A 17,865-nucleotide genomic window follows, 5' to 3' on the forward strand; every position below is an offset into this window, starting at 1 on the left:
CTGAAGACTGTGATAAATCTTTAAAACTGAGAAATATGTGAAACTAACCAACTTTTCCTAGTAACACTTATGTAAAAATGAAAGCCTCCAACTCCCAGAGTGGAACATTTGGTTCAAGGGAGCGATGAGGCAGAAGACAGATTAACGTGGCCGTATACATGGCTTTTGTTTTAATTTTCTAAACAGGGATTTTCAAACATGTACCTATAGGTCCTTAGCAAGCCTGATCATCAGGTGTATATTACCTAATTCTTGCCTTAGTTGTTTCCCCCCCAAAAGGCGGTATAAAACGGAAAATACGGAGGATTTAAACCTCAAATTTAAAAACAAAAGCTGTGTCCGTTACCTGAAAATGAATCTTGGCAACAAGAAGATCACAAAGCGGGGCTAATGTTTACCTAGTTTCTGGGATGCAATTAATTCCTTAAGTTTGAATTTTCTTTATAAATGTTTTCTATGATATTTATTGCGCTGATTACAAGAAAAAAAAACCCTGAAGCATTTTATCCAAGCATTTCTAACTCTTACATCCCTGCCCTCCCCCAATTAAAAAAGAAGCAAGGTGGCTAATGATATGAGATTCAGCTTTCTGAAATGGAAAAAAAAGTCTTACCATAGAGTACATTTAAGATATATTCCATTTTGTGGGGATTTTAAATACCTGTGCCCAAAGCAGTAAACAACCCCTGGTAATTTTTTTTTCCCAAAACCTGTCAAAAACGAAATTCTTTTACTGAATAATAATTTTGGAACTCATACTCCCCAAAATTATTTTCCAGTTGAAATACAGCTCAAAAACTTAAGTCAGTCCACCTCCTTAAGGATGACTTTTGTTCAGTTTTTCTGAGAGGCTTTTAGAGTCATGAACTGCACTCAGATTCATATAGGAAAAGGGTTGTTCTATTCATTGTCATGGTTTTTCCTACCTTACTCACTCTCTACAATTTTATTAACACTTTCCAAAATGCTGCTGGGGTCAAGATTGGGAAAGAGTCCCTTTCTCTGTTCCTACCCCACCCCCAGACTGCTCTATTCAAAAACCCCCCTAGTGAGTGACTTGAGCCAGATGCATCACCCACCAGAAATGGATCTGCTGCCTTCACCCATTTCCTAACAGAAGCAGTTATCACTTCCCTTTTGCATTAAGGAAGTCCTGAAGTGGAAAGCCTAAAATTCAAGTGACAATGGCAGCTCTGATACTGTTCTGTTCTTTCATCACTCTTTTCCTTTCAAGAGAAACTCTGCAGCTACCTCCTCTGTGTTTGACCACCCAGCTAAGATACACCAGCATTTGACAGATTTGAGAAGCAAGGCTTTCCAAGTAGGTCTATGTTATGAGTAAGACTTCTGTCTCACAGTTTAAAGGTACCAGGAAGCCCTCTCCCTATGCTTTTTGCTATGGAAATGTGCAATGTGAAAGAAAGGCGGGAAATAATGTGAAGAAATCCAAGCTGCTTCATCAAGAAAAAGTCTCCAAGTTTATCAGTTTGACAAACAACATCATACTAGGAGAAGGGGAAGGGAGAGGGTGTTCCTGTCATTCCCATCTCTTACACAGAACAGCTAGGGGAATGAGAGGAAAACAATACAAAAACAAATTCCTTCTCCTCCTCCTTTTTGGGAAATGGCAGAGCATACAGGACATGGTATTGAACCTTCATGGAAGGGGAAAAGCTAGCTGCCCCAGGGGCGGTAGCAGAATGAGGTCTGGCTTCAAAGAATCACTTCTGGGTTAGAATACTAGGAACCCTACATCAAACCTGAAAAGCAGGAAAACACAAACATACCACCTAAGAATCTTCCACTGATGCTGGCTCAATGGCAGTACCAAAATCAAGTGCAGAATTTGGGGTTGTTTCATATCTATAATCACATTTTTTGGTGGAATAAATTAAAAATGGCATTCTTTGAAAACATTTAAAATTTCAAGGTTGCACAAAAACACTTGTCTCCATATTCTGGTAGCAGGTGTGAGGGAGTGAAGATGAAAGCCAAAAGTAATGTCTAGTCATGAGATTAATGCAGCCTTCCCCACTACCTTTTAAACATTACCTATAAATCCCTTGTGGAGACGGAGGACCCACTATGAGAACAGAAACAGGTCAAGAGATAGGCACTTTCCTCTCCAGCCCATCACCATCATCAAAGGATGGGCTCATCTAAGCCCATTTCCCAAATGTTTCTTCAGTCTGGCCAAAATTAATCCAGGGAATCTTAAAACACAAGAAAACGGCTAGTCACAAATCAGTGAAGCGAACCAGAGCTCTTAGTCCAGCTCGCAAATCACACCCTCAGAGAGGCAGTAAAGAAGTTGTGAAGGCTTGAGGGATAAAAGGATTTGGAATTAAGAGTGGTGATCCATACCATTTTAACACTTCCCCAGAGCATTGCAATGACAGCAAACGAGATCCTGATCAGAGAGAAGCCATGTTAATTGCCAATCATTGCCTTGATGGTACTGGTCAAACTGGTAACTTTGACCCCACCCCTTTCATGCCCTGTGCCTAGCCCTTGGTTGTCCTTCAAACCACTGTGTTCCCGTCACTTCTGCTGACATACTGCATACCTAAGCTCAGAAAGTCTGGGGACATCTCCCCTACCTCCCCCCACCCCGTTAAGGCAGACAAGGCACAGATGGACCTCTCTGTGGGCTTGAGAAACAACCGAAGCTTCTAACACATTCATCATCACTCAAGGGAGGCAGCTCGAGACATTTTCTCAAGCTGCCCAGTCTGTAGGTGCTTTCAAAATGGCAGCTGCTGTGCTTTCACTCTTCCCATTTCAGGGGTCAAGGAGCAGTCAGTTTCTGGGGACTACAGTTAAACACCTCCTTTAAAAACAACTGACTCCAGTGATGTCAGATAATTACAGGGCCACTGCCAATTACCTGAGGTCTTAATGAGAAGACGTTAATGTGCAAATGAATATATTAAGCTTCTACATGCCATAGTTAAGTTGATTTCCCTGCTTATTTTGCCCCTCAATGTGATGAAGGTTTGGCTGGGTTCCTTTTGGGTTTTCTATGATGCCTAGAGCTGTGTTGTCCTGATGTAGCTGACTGAGTTTTTTCAATATCAAGGGGCATTCTGACTTTAAAGGCCCACTGCCCCCACTGCTGTAAAATGAAGGGCTATTTTGAATCCAGGAGCCCGATCACAACAAACAAACGACACAACAAAGACCCTAATGGTAGCTGGCTGCCTTCTTAAACATCTCCAAGGAAAGCTCAGCTGTGAAAAATGTCCCATACTTGGTTCCTGAGTGTCAGGAACCTCTTAGACCCCTGCATTTCCCCGGCTGGAGAAGCCCTGATGCTACTAACATTTTTCACCATCTAGTTTTCTTTTCCAATGAATAGCAGAAATACAAAGTCAAGCTCAGGCAAATGTTTGGTCATCCCCATTTCACCCTCTGACCATAAGTCATGTATGTTTCTGGGAAAACGCTGGGAACAGGCCTAGATTTTGTACAAAAAGCTGGGAACATAGTCAAACCTGAGCACTGAGTGGGTAGGCCTGACAGGCTCTTGGATGTACTGCAGCTTGAGGAGCTCAGCCAAATATTGCACCACTCTGACATCCTCATTCACCAGGCCCAGGTGCAACTTCAGAAAGTTTGCCTGTCGGCAGGCCACGGCCGGCTCTGTCTCCTTCTCGCTGATGGGCAAGTGCAGGTGATGACAGAAAGCATAGAGAAAGGCCTTGGAGCACAGCTGGGTCAGGACGCTCTGCACGTGCATGTAGTAGGTGCTGCCCCGCTTGATCTGGGTCCGGTGATCTGCCAGGCGGGGCACCAGAGTGCCTCGGTAGAGCGGGCATCGCAGCGTTTTGTTGTCCAAGTCTAGTATGCTAGTGTAACGGCTGTATCGGCTCAGGGAATGGAGGGTGCTGATGCCGGCCGGAGAGACAACTCTGAAACAGACAGGCAAAGGTTAGTAAGGGCAGTGGGGCCCAGGAATACGAGGAGACGAGCCAGGAAAATCAGGTACTTTGGGCATCTTCAAACCTCCTTTCTCTAAACTGTCTTCCAGATGTATCTTGCAGAGAGCCTCTCTAAGTCCTCAGCTTACAGAGCAGAGAAACAGGAGCTATTTACGTAAGAAATGTAAATACGGTTTTCTTTTTCAAAGTTTTTACTGACATGCTCTCACTTTAGATTACTCAATCTCGGAGCAAGTACTGGCTAACACAACCTCTGCAATGTTTTCCACCTTTGAGCCCTCTACATTTCTTCATGCTACTGATCACCTGAGTACATCCAATTTCCTTTAGTCACTTACCCAGAGAAATCTTTCATTGATTGCAAAAACAGAATTAGAATCATGGCATACAGGGATTAAGGTATTATTTTAAATTCAAAGAGCACTTAGCAAGGGTCAGCCATGTGCCAGGCACTGGCCGGTGCTAACACTACCTTTACCTCCTCAGCACGTACCAGGATCACCCCTCACTCCACATTCTTCTCTGCCCCCACAACTCGAAGTCTCCCCATGAGTCATCTTCAGTGGTAAAACAACCTGTCACCTTTAAAATATCACTGTGAAGTAAAAAGGCAGGAGCAAATATCTCCATTGTGTAGGTGGGTGAATTGCAGCTCAGATTTGGAATACACTTTTCCAAAGTCCTACAGCTAGTCAGTAGGAGAGCTGGGACTCAAACTCAGGGCTTGACTCCCACGATTCCCACAACAGCTAGTTTATTTCCAGATTAAGCATTTCTTGTTCTCATCCCATTGATAACTTTCTTCCCTAGGAGTTTTGGGAGTTCTTCAAGTTGCCTTTCTGTAACAATTCCCCTCCTTTTTTACCCATCCCTCTTTAGCAAATTCTTTCAAGCCCTTCTTCAAGTTGTTTCCCTGAAGGCTTTAACCTCAACACTGTCACCTCTCTACCTCTGTATACTCCATCTTACACCACGAACCTGATGCTAAAGCTTGTTACACAAGCCAGTAAAGTTGTCAGACTTCACTAATGTGAAAGGGGGAGCAGAAGCGGAAAGTCTGAATCAGACTCGTCCTGCCAACTGCTGACAAGGTCCTCCCACATCGAAGTTCCACTGCAGCGAACACACAGGAAACATTTAAAACTGGCAGTGCATATAATCAGTGTGCTAAAGAACCTAAAAGTGATTATTTTCAAGTAGGTTAAACATGTTCTCTGCATTGGTTATGGAATGAGAGGCTGGGTCACCTGGCAAAAGGAATTCTAGGCAACAGCCAAGCAGGTGAGAAAGGTATGGAAGTGAGGGGGAGGGAATCTGGGTAAGGGACCTTAAAAATCCTACCCAACTGGCAGCTGTCTGATTTGTTTACTGTCTTAAGACCTGGTTAGGGACCATATGAATACATGCCCATTATCTACCTTATTAAGAAGTTCTGTCTCTAATCATTTACCTCTGCAAGCCAATAAGTTTCCACTTCTGAAAATCCATTATGTGCAAAGGGGAAGAGACCCAGTGCTTCACAGGCTTGGCATATCTGCCATAGTTGGGAACAAAGATGGAGAGAGCCGTTACAAGCTTCTTCACTACTGCTTCATCCTCCCCTAGCACGATAAGAGTCCTCCCACTAAGCAGAGAATAAATGGCAGGGTGTGCAAAGGGATACTGCCTAATGAATTTTAAGGCATTCTGCCCAGCCTTTTTTTTGTGCCTCTCTGAGAAGAGGCCAGAGTGATGGGCAGGAGAAGGGGTCCTATCAGAACTTGTGGACGCTGCACTGCTTATGTAGCTGGTGGAGTCTCCATATTCATTAAGGCTGATCTTGCTGAGATCCCTGCTGCTTCTCAGGCAGCTTGAGTCCAGGTCATAAGGAGAAAGGCCTTCTGTTGTGTTCTCCTGGGAAGAAGAATTGATACCGTCCACCGAGAAGTCCACATGAAATCCCTGCTGCCTCTCCTTGTAACGCTGTGGAGGAATGCTGACCACTCCGTCTTCGTCGCAGTGTTTGTGTATTTGGTCGGAATTTGGTATGAGACTCGAGTTCTCTTTCCCAATACAACAAGCAGAATCTGTTTGTGCCAAGGTGTTTTCTGCACTGCCCTCGCTCTCACCAAGGTCCTGCTGGCTGACACTCGCGCTGAAGTGAATAGCTCCTTCATCATCATCTGCATAAGGCTCTTCATTAATGGCACTTGGGTAACTTGCCTTAAAGTCATCAGGGATCAAGGCCTCTGAGGGACAAGTGCTAAGAACCTCGATGCTGTCCTCACTGATGGTCCTGCGGCTGGCGGCTTTGCTCCGGACCACCTGAGGGCTCAGTGGGACAGTCAAGCTTGCCTGGCTGTCTGACTTAGACAGAACAGAAGACGACTTCTCAGTGCCCAAAACTTCAATGCTTTCACCGCTGCTGATGCTTCCTTTCATATCCATGTCTAGGTAATCCAGGTTCTCCTGGTGATCGTAAACACTGGATTCTGTCACCTCTGACTCTCTGAATTCATCTCCAACCTCCTGTTCCATCTTGATGAGTACTGACTCCACACTGGATTTAAAAGACCCCACGTTAATTAACACTTTAGGAATTGGACAGTCTTCCAAAGACCTGGAGTGCAGCTTGTCCTGACTGTATTCCACAGGCGTGTTGTCCTGTTTCTCTGCTACTTTATCATCTAAAATGACCAAGTCTTCAAAGAGGAAGTTAGTTATACATTGTTGCTTCAGAAGGGCCCTGTCAATCTGGCTGGTCAGAAGGTAGCACAGATCTCCTCTAAACATACGTTCAATGTGATTCAACTGGGCCAGGGTCTGGGTGAAAAATTCAGTGTCACAAAGTTCTTCCAAGGTTTTCAGCTTCTTGTCAAAGCATTTGGCAGACTTTGCCTTGATGAGCTTGGGGGTGTATGAGGTCCTTCGCCTATAAAGATCTCTTTCAGCAGGCTCATCAGGGTTGGAGGTAGTGGAGGCTGGGTCGGCTGACTGATCCCGGGCACACTCTGGCTCACGGGGATGGCAATCCGATGCGCTCGGCTTCCGGTGAGGGTACGATCTGATTTGCTTCAGCAGGTCCTGGTGCTCGATGATGGATTTCTCCACACTGGCCAGCTCATTGGCTTTTTCGATGGCCTGAGAGGTGTAAAGCCACTTGTCTCCGGCCTTCTTCTGGGTCTCCGTCTCGGTGTGCAGCACAGCCCTGGTGTAGTCCAGGTCTTTGAGTTTCTTTTCAAGCTCGTTGGCGAAGGCTTTTCTGTTGCCTTTCTTCAGGCACTCGGAGGCCTTGGAGAACTCGGTGGAGAGCTCCTGGAACTGCTGCATGATCTTGTGCTCGTCCGTGGAGATGTAGGCCATGCAGAAGGGCCTGACGAAGCCCCGGGCCTCCAGGTCGTAGAGGGTGAGGTGGTGCACGTAGGCGAAGGCCCCTTCCTTGGAGTCCCCCAGCACCACCTTGGAGTCCTCCACGAAGTTCAGCTTGGGGTAGGCGCAGCCGGACGGGTGCCCCACGAAGGAGGCCTGGTAGTCCACGGACATGATCCGCAGGGAGAAGTAGTTGAGATCGAACGTGCCGAAGGCCCGGCTGTCATCGGGGACGGTGAGCAGGGGCTGCGGCCCCACCTGCTCCGAGAACTCCGAGATGAGGATGAAGTCCCGGGAGAACTTGGCGCCCGAGAGCCGGGCCCACGGGCTGGCCCCCTGGGGCGCGCAGGGGAGCAGCGGCACGGAGTACTCCTCCGGCAGCGCCGGCGCCCGGCACGGCTCCTCCGCCGCCTCCTCCTCCCTGGTGAAGGCCACCACGTCAGGGGAGCTGATCATGTTTCCAGCTGTGGTGAGAGGGCATGAGGGGGCAGAAGGGCGAGCGGGTCAGCCAGAAGCGCGGGCGCCCCGCTGTCCTCATCGGCCCCGGCCCCTGCCGGGGCTAGAACCGGGCCGGTTTGCACGCCCCCTCCTCCCGTCCTCACAGCCGCGGCTAACTCACCCTCCGCCGGGCAAAGCCGGACCTGGGAAATAAGAGGGAGTCGCCTCCGTTCCCGCCGCCGCTGCCCCAAGGGGCGCCCCGGCCCGAGGCTGCGGGCGGCCGCGGAGCCCAGGCAGGCGTTGCCGCCGCCCCCGCGACTGCAGCTCGCAGGGACTGAACCGTCCCGGATGCTCGGACGCCACAGCCGCCTGCCAGCTACTGCGGGGCCGCCATCTTTGGATCACATGACCCGCAGAGCGGCAGCTCGGTGAACCGGAAGCGCCTGCGTACAGCTGTCACAGAAGAGCTTTGCGGAAGGAAGAAAGGCGGAGGAAAGAAAACGAAAGCGAGAGAGTGTCAGGAGAAGGGCTGGGAACCAATTGGGAAACGCTTCTATGGGCGGGAATTCCGAAGGAAGAGGAAAAAGGGCCTATCCGTGCAAAGCTGTTACGCCTCTGCGTCTGGGCTTTCTGGGAGTTGTAGTCTCTGATCTGCCGCGAACCACAGGAAGCTGAAGAGCCGGGGAAAGCGACCTAGCCACACGCCAGGACACCTAGGGGTTTGTGGTACCGGATACGGGGCCAACTAGAAGCTGGACGGCTGACGGAAAGGGCGTCCTGCGAGTTGTAGTCCCGATCCTGGGAGCGACGGGCAGCTGGGAGGCGAGGGGACGTGGAAGACAACGCTGCCGTGAGCCAAGGCATCCTGGGAGTTGTAGTCCCGATCCTGGGAGCGACGGGCGCTGAGTGGCCAGTGCACGAGGAAGCCCCCCCTGCACGGCCGCCAAGGCATCCTGGGAGTTGTAGTCCCGATCCTGGGAGCGACGGGCGCTGAGTGGCCAGTGCACGAGGAAGCCCCTCCTGCACGGCCGCCAAGGCATTCTGGGAGTGGTAGTTCCAAATACGCGGAGCGACGGGAAGTCGGGGGCTGGAATTTTGCCGCGCGGGAAAAGCTCGGGTCTGCAGCTGAGGCTGTCGGGGCTGCGTCTGTGCCGGGAGGGTCCGCCCTCCGCGCTCTGTCCGGATGAGCCGGCGGGCTTGTCCCGGCAGGTTTAGCGCGTCTCCCTCGGAGCCCGGAGCTCGGGGGTCGGTGTGGTGACGCCCCAAAGTGGGGAGTCAGGAGGCCTGAGCGAGTGTCCCCCGGGGCCGGGGCCGGGGCCATGGGCCCGGGGTGCGGGCCCACCGCCGCCGCATGATTTTCCCGGCTCTCCGCTTGGGCCTCGGCGCCGTCCGGAGCCTGCTGGGGCTGCAGAGCCGGTCCCTGTCCCGGGACGCCATGGAGGTGGCTTTCCGAGGCAGCCGCCGAGTCCTGTGTGTGGCGGAGAAGAACGACGCGGCCAAAGGCATCGCGGACCTGCTGTCCGGCAGCAGGATGCGCAGGGTGAGTGGCTGGCCCGGAAAGGGAGGCGCTGTGCTCTCCCCGCTACCGTGGGGGAAACTGAGGCAGGCGGGCAAGTGACTCGGGCAGGGCCTCCGCGCCCTCTCTCTCTGCTGCGCACGGAGCCCGACACGATTGGTTTGCATCGGGAAACCCCTTTTGTTCTCTTGTTTTGGGGGGTGCTGTGCCTGGGGGCGGAGGTCCGGGGCGATCCCCGGCACCGCTGACGTCACGTCGCGCTCTGTGCAGTTGCGGTGCCCTGTGCTGGTGATTCTCACAACGACCCCGGGAGGTGCTGCTGGGAGCCCCGCTTACGTCAGAAGCTGGGTGACTGGTGAGCGCTGAGGGGGCCCGGCCCCGGACTCCCACCAGCCGTGAGACCCGGACGAGTCACTTACACTCTCAGTGCCCTCCAGACCGCTGTGACCCCTGTTCGTGACCCGTTACCTTTTCCTGAGTTGTTGTGAGACCCTGGACGAGTCACTTACACTCTCAGTGCCCTCCAGACCACTGTGACCCCTGTTCGTGGCCCGTTACCTTTTCCCGAGTTGGGGTGAGACCCTGGACAAGTCACTTACACTCTCAGTGTCCTCCAGACCACTGTGACCCCTGTTTGTGGCCCGTTACCTTTTCCTGAGTTGGGGTGAGACCCTGGACAAGTCACTTACACTCTCAGTGCCCTGAGCTGGTGTCCTCCAGACCACTGTGACCCCTGTTAGTGACTCGTTACCTTTTCCTGAGTTGGGGTGAGACCCTGGGCTGTCCCCCGGAGGCTGAGGGACTTTCCCCCCTTGGTGCTCTGTCTGTGCCCGTGATGGGACATGGGGGATGAATGGAAGCAGAGAGCTGGGGGTGCCTTCTCAGGCTGGGAACCCTGGAGAATGGTGGGGGTCGCACCGACACAGAGGGTAGGAGGAGGGCCAGCTTAGAGGAAAGGCAAGCGGGTTCTGCTCTGGACCGTGGAGTCTGAGTTGTGTCCCCCAGGCAGGCGGAGAGAGAGTGATGGATAAAGAGGTGGGGGTCATCTCTGAGAGAAGGTGCGGAGGCCGAAGGGGAAGGGCCCCGCATGTAGAGGAGACTTGAGGAAGCCGGGCTGGAGAGCAGGTAGGGAAGCAGTCAGCAGTCAGACAGCAAAGGGGCTGAGGGGGAGGAGAGCAGAGAAGAGACTGCTGCCTTCAGTAACAGCTGGGGATTGTGAGGAGCAGGGGGGAAGCCTCAAATAGCCATTCCTGCAGGCTGCATACGGGCTTGGACCTCACTTAAGATCCAGCCTCAGACACTAGCTTGGGCCTGTGACCTTGGACTTCAGTTCCAGTCTCTGCCAAGAAAACCTCAGGGACAGTATCGGTGTGCCACGGTCCATGGGGTCACAAAGAATGACTGAACAACCACAAATATTGTATCTCATTTTCATTTATCTTATTAAACGTTCCTTGATTACATTGTGATCTGATACAGGCCCCCGGCTTGCAGCCTCAGCTTGACAGCCCTGAACAGTTTTTGTTGAGTGGAGATTTAGATGGCAGGAATTTGTGAAGTGCTGAGCGGTGAGAAAGTCAGTGTCAGTGTAGATGCCTTCTTTGAGAACAGGGGTTCTGCATGACCAATGTGAAAATGTGTGTGTAGAGACATAGACTGCATGCTGTCTGGGGCAGGGAGGGGAGAAAACTTAAAACTTAGGAAAGTAAATGTTGAAAACTAAAAATAAATTTAAAAAGAGAGAATGGGGATTCTTTACCTTTTTGTTCTCATGGACCCCTTTGACAGTGTGATGAAGTATGAAAGTCTCCTTCTAACAACATGTTTAAGTGCATAAAGTAAAAGACATAGGATTTCAATGGAAACATTATGTTGAAATACAGTTATCAAAATATCTTTTAAAATTCGCAGACAATACCCCCTTTCCCAATGGGAATTTAACCATGACAAGAAAGACAGCTATAGAATTGTAGTTTGGAGAGGATGACTGTCAGATTGAGTTTTTTAAGGATGTCAGGACAGATGTTTAAAGGCATCAGAGAGAAGGGACTAGTGGCTAAAGAGAACATGAAAATCAAAGAGAGAGGACGTAATCAAAGGACCAGTTTCCTGGGGAAGAGAAGAGGGGAGGAGATCAATTGTATAAGCAGTTTGCTGTTGACTACAGGAGGGGTCTTCTTTTTCCTCAAACTAAAGCAAAGGAGAAGAGTGGAGGGGATGATGCTGAGGTGATGTGAAAGGTGGCATTGGTAGGTAGATCAGCCACTCACAATGGATGGCCTCAGTTTTTTCTGTGTAATAGGATTCCAAGGCCACTATTGAGACGGAGGAGACCTGGCTGGGGATGTTTTGGCAGAGAATAAAAGGATTGTTTAATGCAGAAGTGAGGGTCCACTTGAGATTGAATCACAAATGTGATTATGGTTATGGGACTTCATCTAGCAGTATTGATAAGCCAGCAAGCAAAAGCAGAGCAAGTGGGAATAATTCAGGTTTGGGGTTTTAAGAGGGATGAGCAGGGATTCAGGGGTCAGGGAGAGATTCTGAAGTAAGGAATCATGGTGGGGAGAGGGACTGGATTATGGGGAAAATGTCTCTGGGGGCTGGAAGCTTCCTAACTGCCAGAATGTGAGTAGGATGGTGTGTCTGAATGGAGTCAGTCTTAAAGGAGAGGTCACTAAGTGATACTTGGAGAGGAGCCTGGGAGTGGCAGGGAGGCTCAGACAGAGGGCCTGCTTGAGCCCATCCCCTTGGGTGGGGGCTGAGCGGGTGGGAGAGAAGGTACATTCATTAGGCCAGGATTCACCTGGCATCCTGTGTCTTCAGGAGAGACCGAGGTTTCTGTGACTAGAAAGCATTGTGCCTTGCACATAATGGGCTCTTAATAAAAGTCTTAGACTCATGATGGAAAATGCCGTCCACACCCAGGGAAAGAATCACAGAGTCTGAGTGCAGACGGAAGCAGACTGCTTGCTCTCTTCTTCATTTGCTTTTGTTCCTTCTCGTGTTCACTCCTTTGGTTCTCATTCTTTACAACATGACTAATGTGAAAATAGGTTTAATATGAATGTATATGTGGAGCCTATAGCAGATTGTATACTGCCTGGGGGGAGGGGGAGAAAATTGGGGACTCAAAAGCTTGTGGAACTGAGTGTTGTAAACCAAAAAAGAATTAATTTAAAATGTCTTTTTAATTGAACTGAAGCATGGCTTCAGTAGGCTTTTGTTGTGATGAAACTTATTCTTGCATCCACAGAACCTGATTAATATGCATTTTTGTAACAAATTCCACAATTACCTTTTTTTTTTTTTGATCAGTTAAATGACTGGCTGATGAAACTTCCCAGAGTGTCTACAAATTTATGGGATTTTTCTATTAGCCTTCTTTTGGCGCCTTCTAACAAAAATTCACCATGTTGTGCTAGTTTCATAGGTTTAGAGACTGTACAGTAATTGTTGTATCTCTGGTTCATTTACTACTTTTTATCCAGAGTTAAGAGAGAAATACGTTTATATAGGTCCTACAGGACCTATATTCATATGCTGGTTCTGCTACTTTCTATGTCTGTGAATATAAGCAAGTCACTTAGCTTCTTCTCTAGACCTTCATTTTCCTCCTCTGTAAGATGAAGGGTTAGATCAGATAGCCTCTAACATCACTTCTGCTTGCGGGGTCTAAATCTGTGATCCTCTGATCCCACTCTTCTTCAGAATCTCCATTCATAGAATCCTAGAATGCTAGAGTTGGAAGATAGATTAGTTATCATCAGAATCTTATTAATGAAGAGAACCTAGGTCCAGAGAGGTGACGTCACTTGTCAATTCCCATAGTAAATTATTGGCAGAGCTGTGTTTGAGCCAATTTCTCCCGACTCCTAGGACAGTGTTCTTTCCACCAAATGGTGCTGGAGCTTCCTAGACATCTGTTTTTACTTTGAAACCTCTAGGCACCTTGGAAGAAAGAAAGAAATGATGATGTTTTAGGGAGGTGTTTAATGGACTTTATATATATACATATATATATATATATGGACTTTATAATGTTATAATGGACTTTAAATTTGGAGTAGAGGGAAGTAGGGTAAGGGAGGGAAGGAAAGAAAACTATTAAGTGCCTTATTTTGGGGAGAATTAACAGTTTTAAAATTGTGGTCTGCTTTTCATTTGCAAGTGATTTTCATTTATTGCTTTTTGTGTTGAAAAGCTTTAGTTTTTGCTTTGTCTTTTTTTTTTAATTTTTTTTTCTTTCTAAATAGAGAGAAGGATTGTCCAAATTCAATAAGATCTATGAGTTTGACTATCAACTATATGGCCAGGTGGGTACCGAAATACTTTATCACAAACAAAGATTTTAAATAATCACAAATTCCTTTTTCCCCAATTTAAGAAACGTGTATACATCACCTTTAACAAAATGATAACATTGTGTTTGCTTCTGTGGTCTTTGCAGATTTTGTTAGTTACATATTTGTAGTGGATAGATTCTAATAGAGCTTTCTTAACTCTGCATCACTTTATGTTGTCATTTCCTGTCATGCAGCCGTGTAACACAATTTGTCCGTCTTTCAGTCATTTCAGCCCTGTTATTCCCAAGTTTCCTCCTATGATGAGTAAAGCTTCCAGGAACATTTTTGTACTGATAGGTAGTGATATTTGCATAGCACTCACTCTGTGCCAGGCGCTGTCTGTGCTAACGCTGTACAGTTATCTCATCGGATTGTCACAGCCTCTGTGAGTTAGGGGCTCTTCTTATCAGGTGAGGAAGTGGAAGCAAACAGAGGCTCACACTAGAAAGTGTCTTGAGGTCACATTGGAGCTCAGGTCTTCCTGATTGCAGGCCCAGCGCACTATTCACAGTACTATCTAGCAGTCCAATAAGGCTTTTTTTCCCTTTCAGTAGTTATGTTTCTTTCTGTATTTGAATACAGTAGTGTTTATATAGCATAAATATGATGTAAATAAATATATGCAAAGGAATTACTACAGGGTAGTTTGGAAGGTGCACACCAGCAATTGTAGGGATCAGGAAAGGCTACTTCTGACCATCTCCATGACTTGGAAGAATTCCTGAATGATGAAAGAGGTTAGTTTGCATGTTGTGACTAGAGTGGTGTTTTATTAGTATTCCCTGAAAAGTGTCCAGAGAAAGATTTATTCTAATAGATGATTTAGCTTAGTGATGCACTTTATCTGTAATTACAAAATGTAATTGATAGAGAAGAATTTGTAAAAGCAAAAGACTTTGAAAGATTTAGGACCTCTGATTAGCACAGTGACCAACCACAGATCCACAAGCCTCATGCTGAAACACGCTCTCAGAGAATTGATGGACTCATCAGAGTACAGAATGAGGCATATAGTTTTCATTTTGGGGTGTTGTTTTTTTTTTTTACATGACCAGTGTGGGAATTTATTTTCCTTGATTATACACATTGTAATTTATTTTTCTTGCTTTTTTTTTTTTGTCTTTTTGGAGGGGGTGGAGGCAGAGCAATTGGGCTTAAGTGACTTAACCAAGGTCACACAGCTACTAAGTGTTAAGTGTCTTAGTCTGGATTTGAACTCATATCCTCCTGACTCCAGGGCCAGTGCTCTATTCACTTCGCCACCTAGCTACCCTTTTTTTTTCTTACTTTCTTAGTGAGGAGTGGAAAGAAGAAAATTTGAACTTAAAAATAAAATAAAATTGAATCTATAATTTTTTAATTAAAAAAATAGATATACTATAATCATATTTTTTTCTTCACTTCCTATCTCCCCCACAGAATGTAACCATGGTAATGACTTCTGTTTCTGGACATTTGCTCGCTCATGATTTCCAGATGCCGTTTAGAAAATGGTCAGTACTGCCCTTGGTGGGAAGAGGGAGGTGGGTGTTTTCGTTTTATGAGAGTAGTGAAATACAGCAAAAATTCTAAGCAACCAAGTAAGTATAAACCTTTATCAGATTTAGGGTTATCTTTAGTGTTTGGAGTTTTGGAACACTCAGTTCTAGAGACTGCCCATAACTACAAGGGAAATTACATTTATTGCACATATTATGAAGAGTTCAGGAATTTTGTTTCTATATTTACTTCCTTAAACATGTGTCAGAGAAGCTATCGATGGTTGTCTCACACGGTATTCTCATTACATAGAATTTGTTCACTCTAAAGCAAGAGAAAAACAAAAATGCCTTATCTACTGTTTTAGTCTAACGTTGTCTGGAATGGTAATTATAGTGTGTAATAAGCAATTCATTTCATTCTAAGTTTCCTGGTTTTTGCAGAACTTCTGGCTTCTCTTTGGGGAATTGAAGGCTTTTTAAAAAGAGCAGAGAACTTGAGGCTTTGGGATCTTTTTTTTTTAATCCAGAGAACCTGTTTATTGAACTGAAACAGATTTTTAAATATGGACTTAAAATAAAACTTGGTTTTTCTAAAGGGGAACCCTTGGCATGAATTCTGAAATTGAGCTGGGGTTTGTTTGCATCTCGCTTCTCTGTGACTGTACCTCTTAGTGAATGCTTCCAGTTACCCCAGCTCTGGACTTTTTTCTCCCTCCTTTCCACCTTAGTTATCTTAGATCTTCCACATGATTGAGTATCAGTGAATGGTTCACATAAACTCTTCTTCACTGTATTTTTAACTAGCTAATGTTGCCATTTCCATGGGACAGAATTGATAGAATTAGTTAAGGATCTAATAAAGCCCTTATCTTCAGAAGGCCCCTAAGAAAAGACTACGATGGTGTTGTGGCAAGAAAACCCACTTTATTACAATTTAGAATATAAGTTTAAGTTTATATAAGAATAAAAGTTTATAAATGTATATAGAATATAAGTTTAATTTAAGGAAAAAACCTAGTCAAGGAGAAAAAAATATCAATTGGCACATAGAAAAGTATGTCTGTGAGGCAAATGGGCTTCTGAATATGAGCCAGTTCCCACAGGTACTCAAAGAATGAGCCTTGAAGCCAGGAACTGCTGGGTTTGAGCCTTGCCTCTGACATGTACTGGTTTTGTGACTCTTGGCAAGTCACTTCACTTCTTAGTGCTCGTAGATGAGGACGTTCTCTCCGCTAGTTGAGGTTGGCACTTTTTCTGCAACTTAGAGTCTGAGAGAATTGCCCAGAGAACTGAAAAGTCAAGTGGCTTGCCCATATTTACACAGCCATTGTGTATCGGAGTGGCACTTAAACTCGGGTCTTCCTGACTCGAAGGCCAGCCACCTGCCATCTAGTCCATACTTAAAAAATGTTCATTGATTGATTACGAATAGTTCTCTGAATATCTTTTTATAGCTTCTTAGGAGGAAAGCTTAATGTTGTTTTAAGGTTATTTTTATAAAGAATTTCCTTTTTTTTCACTGATTTCTTGTTTTTATATCACCTTCATTTCTGAATAAAATTCAGAAAATCCCATAACCTATGAGCCAGTCTTTCTCACAAAGATTTAAAAAGAAGGGAAAAAAGTTTAGCAAAATGTTTAGCCGTTTCCCTATTGATGAACATTTTGTTTCCACGTACTTGTTGCCACAAAAAGTGTTAGAAATATTTTGGTGTACATAAGACATTCTTTCTGTCTTTGATTTCCCAGCAGTGGCGTCTTCCCTACTCTCCCCTTTTCCCCTCCCCCAGATCCCTCTGGCTCTCATTGGCCAAGCCCCACTTGGTTGTTGTTTGGGCCCTGCTTGGCTCAGAGCGAATATAAATAGCAGTTTCTGTTTTGGCTAGAGACCCTAGGGTCTTCCCTTCCAGGACTGATTTTTTTTTTTCACTAGGTAAAGATGCCATTCTCTGCCTCTTTTCTTACCTAGCCTTAATCACTGAGTCAAACTTAGACTTGTTAAAAACCTCAGCGTAAAAAGCCTCCCACTGCCTCCAGGACCATCTCCAGTTGTCCTGATCTGTATCTCGCCACTGGATGTATATGGCTCTGGAGGAGAGTGTGAGGCTGGTGACTTTGCACCTTGCTCCCTTGCTGAAATCCAAGTCATTTGTATATCGTGCCGTCATCTTCTCGATGTCTTGGTCTGGAAGGACCACCGCCACTAGCAGTATATTGGTGTTAAAAGATTGGAACATTTTAGTCAAGTGTGAATTTTTTTACAAAAAAGCCCCTTATGTACAAAATTATTTATAGCAACTCTTTTCGTAGTTGCAAAGAAATGGAAACTAGGGGGTTGCCTAGCAGTTGGAGGATGGCTGAACAAATTGTGGTATATGAGTGTGATGTGATGCTTAAGGACTGTAAACATGATGGAGAGAGTTTCACAGAAGTCTGGGGAGACTTGTATAACATGATGCAGCATGAAGTGAGAAGAACCAGAACAGAGTATGCAGTGCTATAAAAGCAGGACTCTGAAAGTCCCGAGAACTCAGACCAATGCAACGACTAACCATGCTTCCAGAAAACCACAGAGGAAGTTTGCAACTTACATCCTCACAGAGACATGGTGGACTCGGGGCACAGTTGAGACATCAAATTTTTGACACAGCCAATGTGAGAATTTGTTTTGCTTAACTATATATATATTTGTTAAAGGATATTGTTTTTCTTTTTCCAGTGGTGGTGGATGGGATGGAGGGAAAATTGACTTTTATTAATTGAAAAAATAAAATTTAAGTGGTGGCATAGAAGCA

The 17,865-nt window shown here is 46.3% G+C and overlaps 2 protein-coding genes across 4 annotated transcripts in view; one reads left to right on the top strand and one right to left on the bottom strand.

Moving 5' to 3' along the window:
* SMCR8 (SMCR8-C9orf72 complex subunit) overlaps positions 1-7,974 on the bottom strand; it is a 9,502-nt gene extending 1,528 nt beyond the window's left edge. The window contains exons 1-2 of the mRNA XM_069087857.1: positions 5,392-7,974; positions 1-3,911 (exon numbers count right to left, since the gene is read on the bottom strand). The exon at positions 1-3,911 is cut by the window's left edge and continues 1,528 nt beyond it. Coding sequence (XP_068943958.1) covers positions 3,458-3,911; positions 5,392-7,745 — 2,808 coding nt within the window. The 5' untranslated portion in view covers positions 7,746-7,974 and the 3' untranslated portion in view covers positions 1-3,457. The remainder of the gene's footprint in view (positions 3,912-5,391) is intronic.
* Positions 7,975-8,771: 797 nt separating this feature from the next.
* Positions 8,772-17,865, top strand: part of TOP3A (DNA topoisomerase III alpha) — a 42,292-nt gene continuing 33,198 nt past the window's right edge. The window contains exons 1-3 of one of the 3 annotated variants that reach the window (XM_069087863.1): positions 8,772-9,267; positions 13,500-13,559; positions 15,009-15,082. In XM_069087863.1, the coding sequence (XP_068943964.1) occupies positions 9,079-9,267; positions 13,500-13,559; positions 15,009-15,082 (323 nt within the window). In that variant the 5' untranslated portion in view covers positions 8,772-9,078. The other 2 variants (XM_069087862.1, XM_069087864.1) reach the window with 2 other exon arrangements.

This window comes from Petaurus breviceps, unplaced genomic scaffold, assembly GCF_028583685.1.
Source record: "Petaurus breviceps papuanus isolate PSGF00001 unplaced genomic scaffold, PetGlider_PUasm1.0 183, whole genome shotgun sequence".
NCBI classification, from domain to species: domain Eukaryota; kingdom Metazoa; phylum Chordata; class Mammalia; order Diprotodontia; family Petauridae; genus Petaurus; species Petaurus breviceps.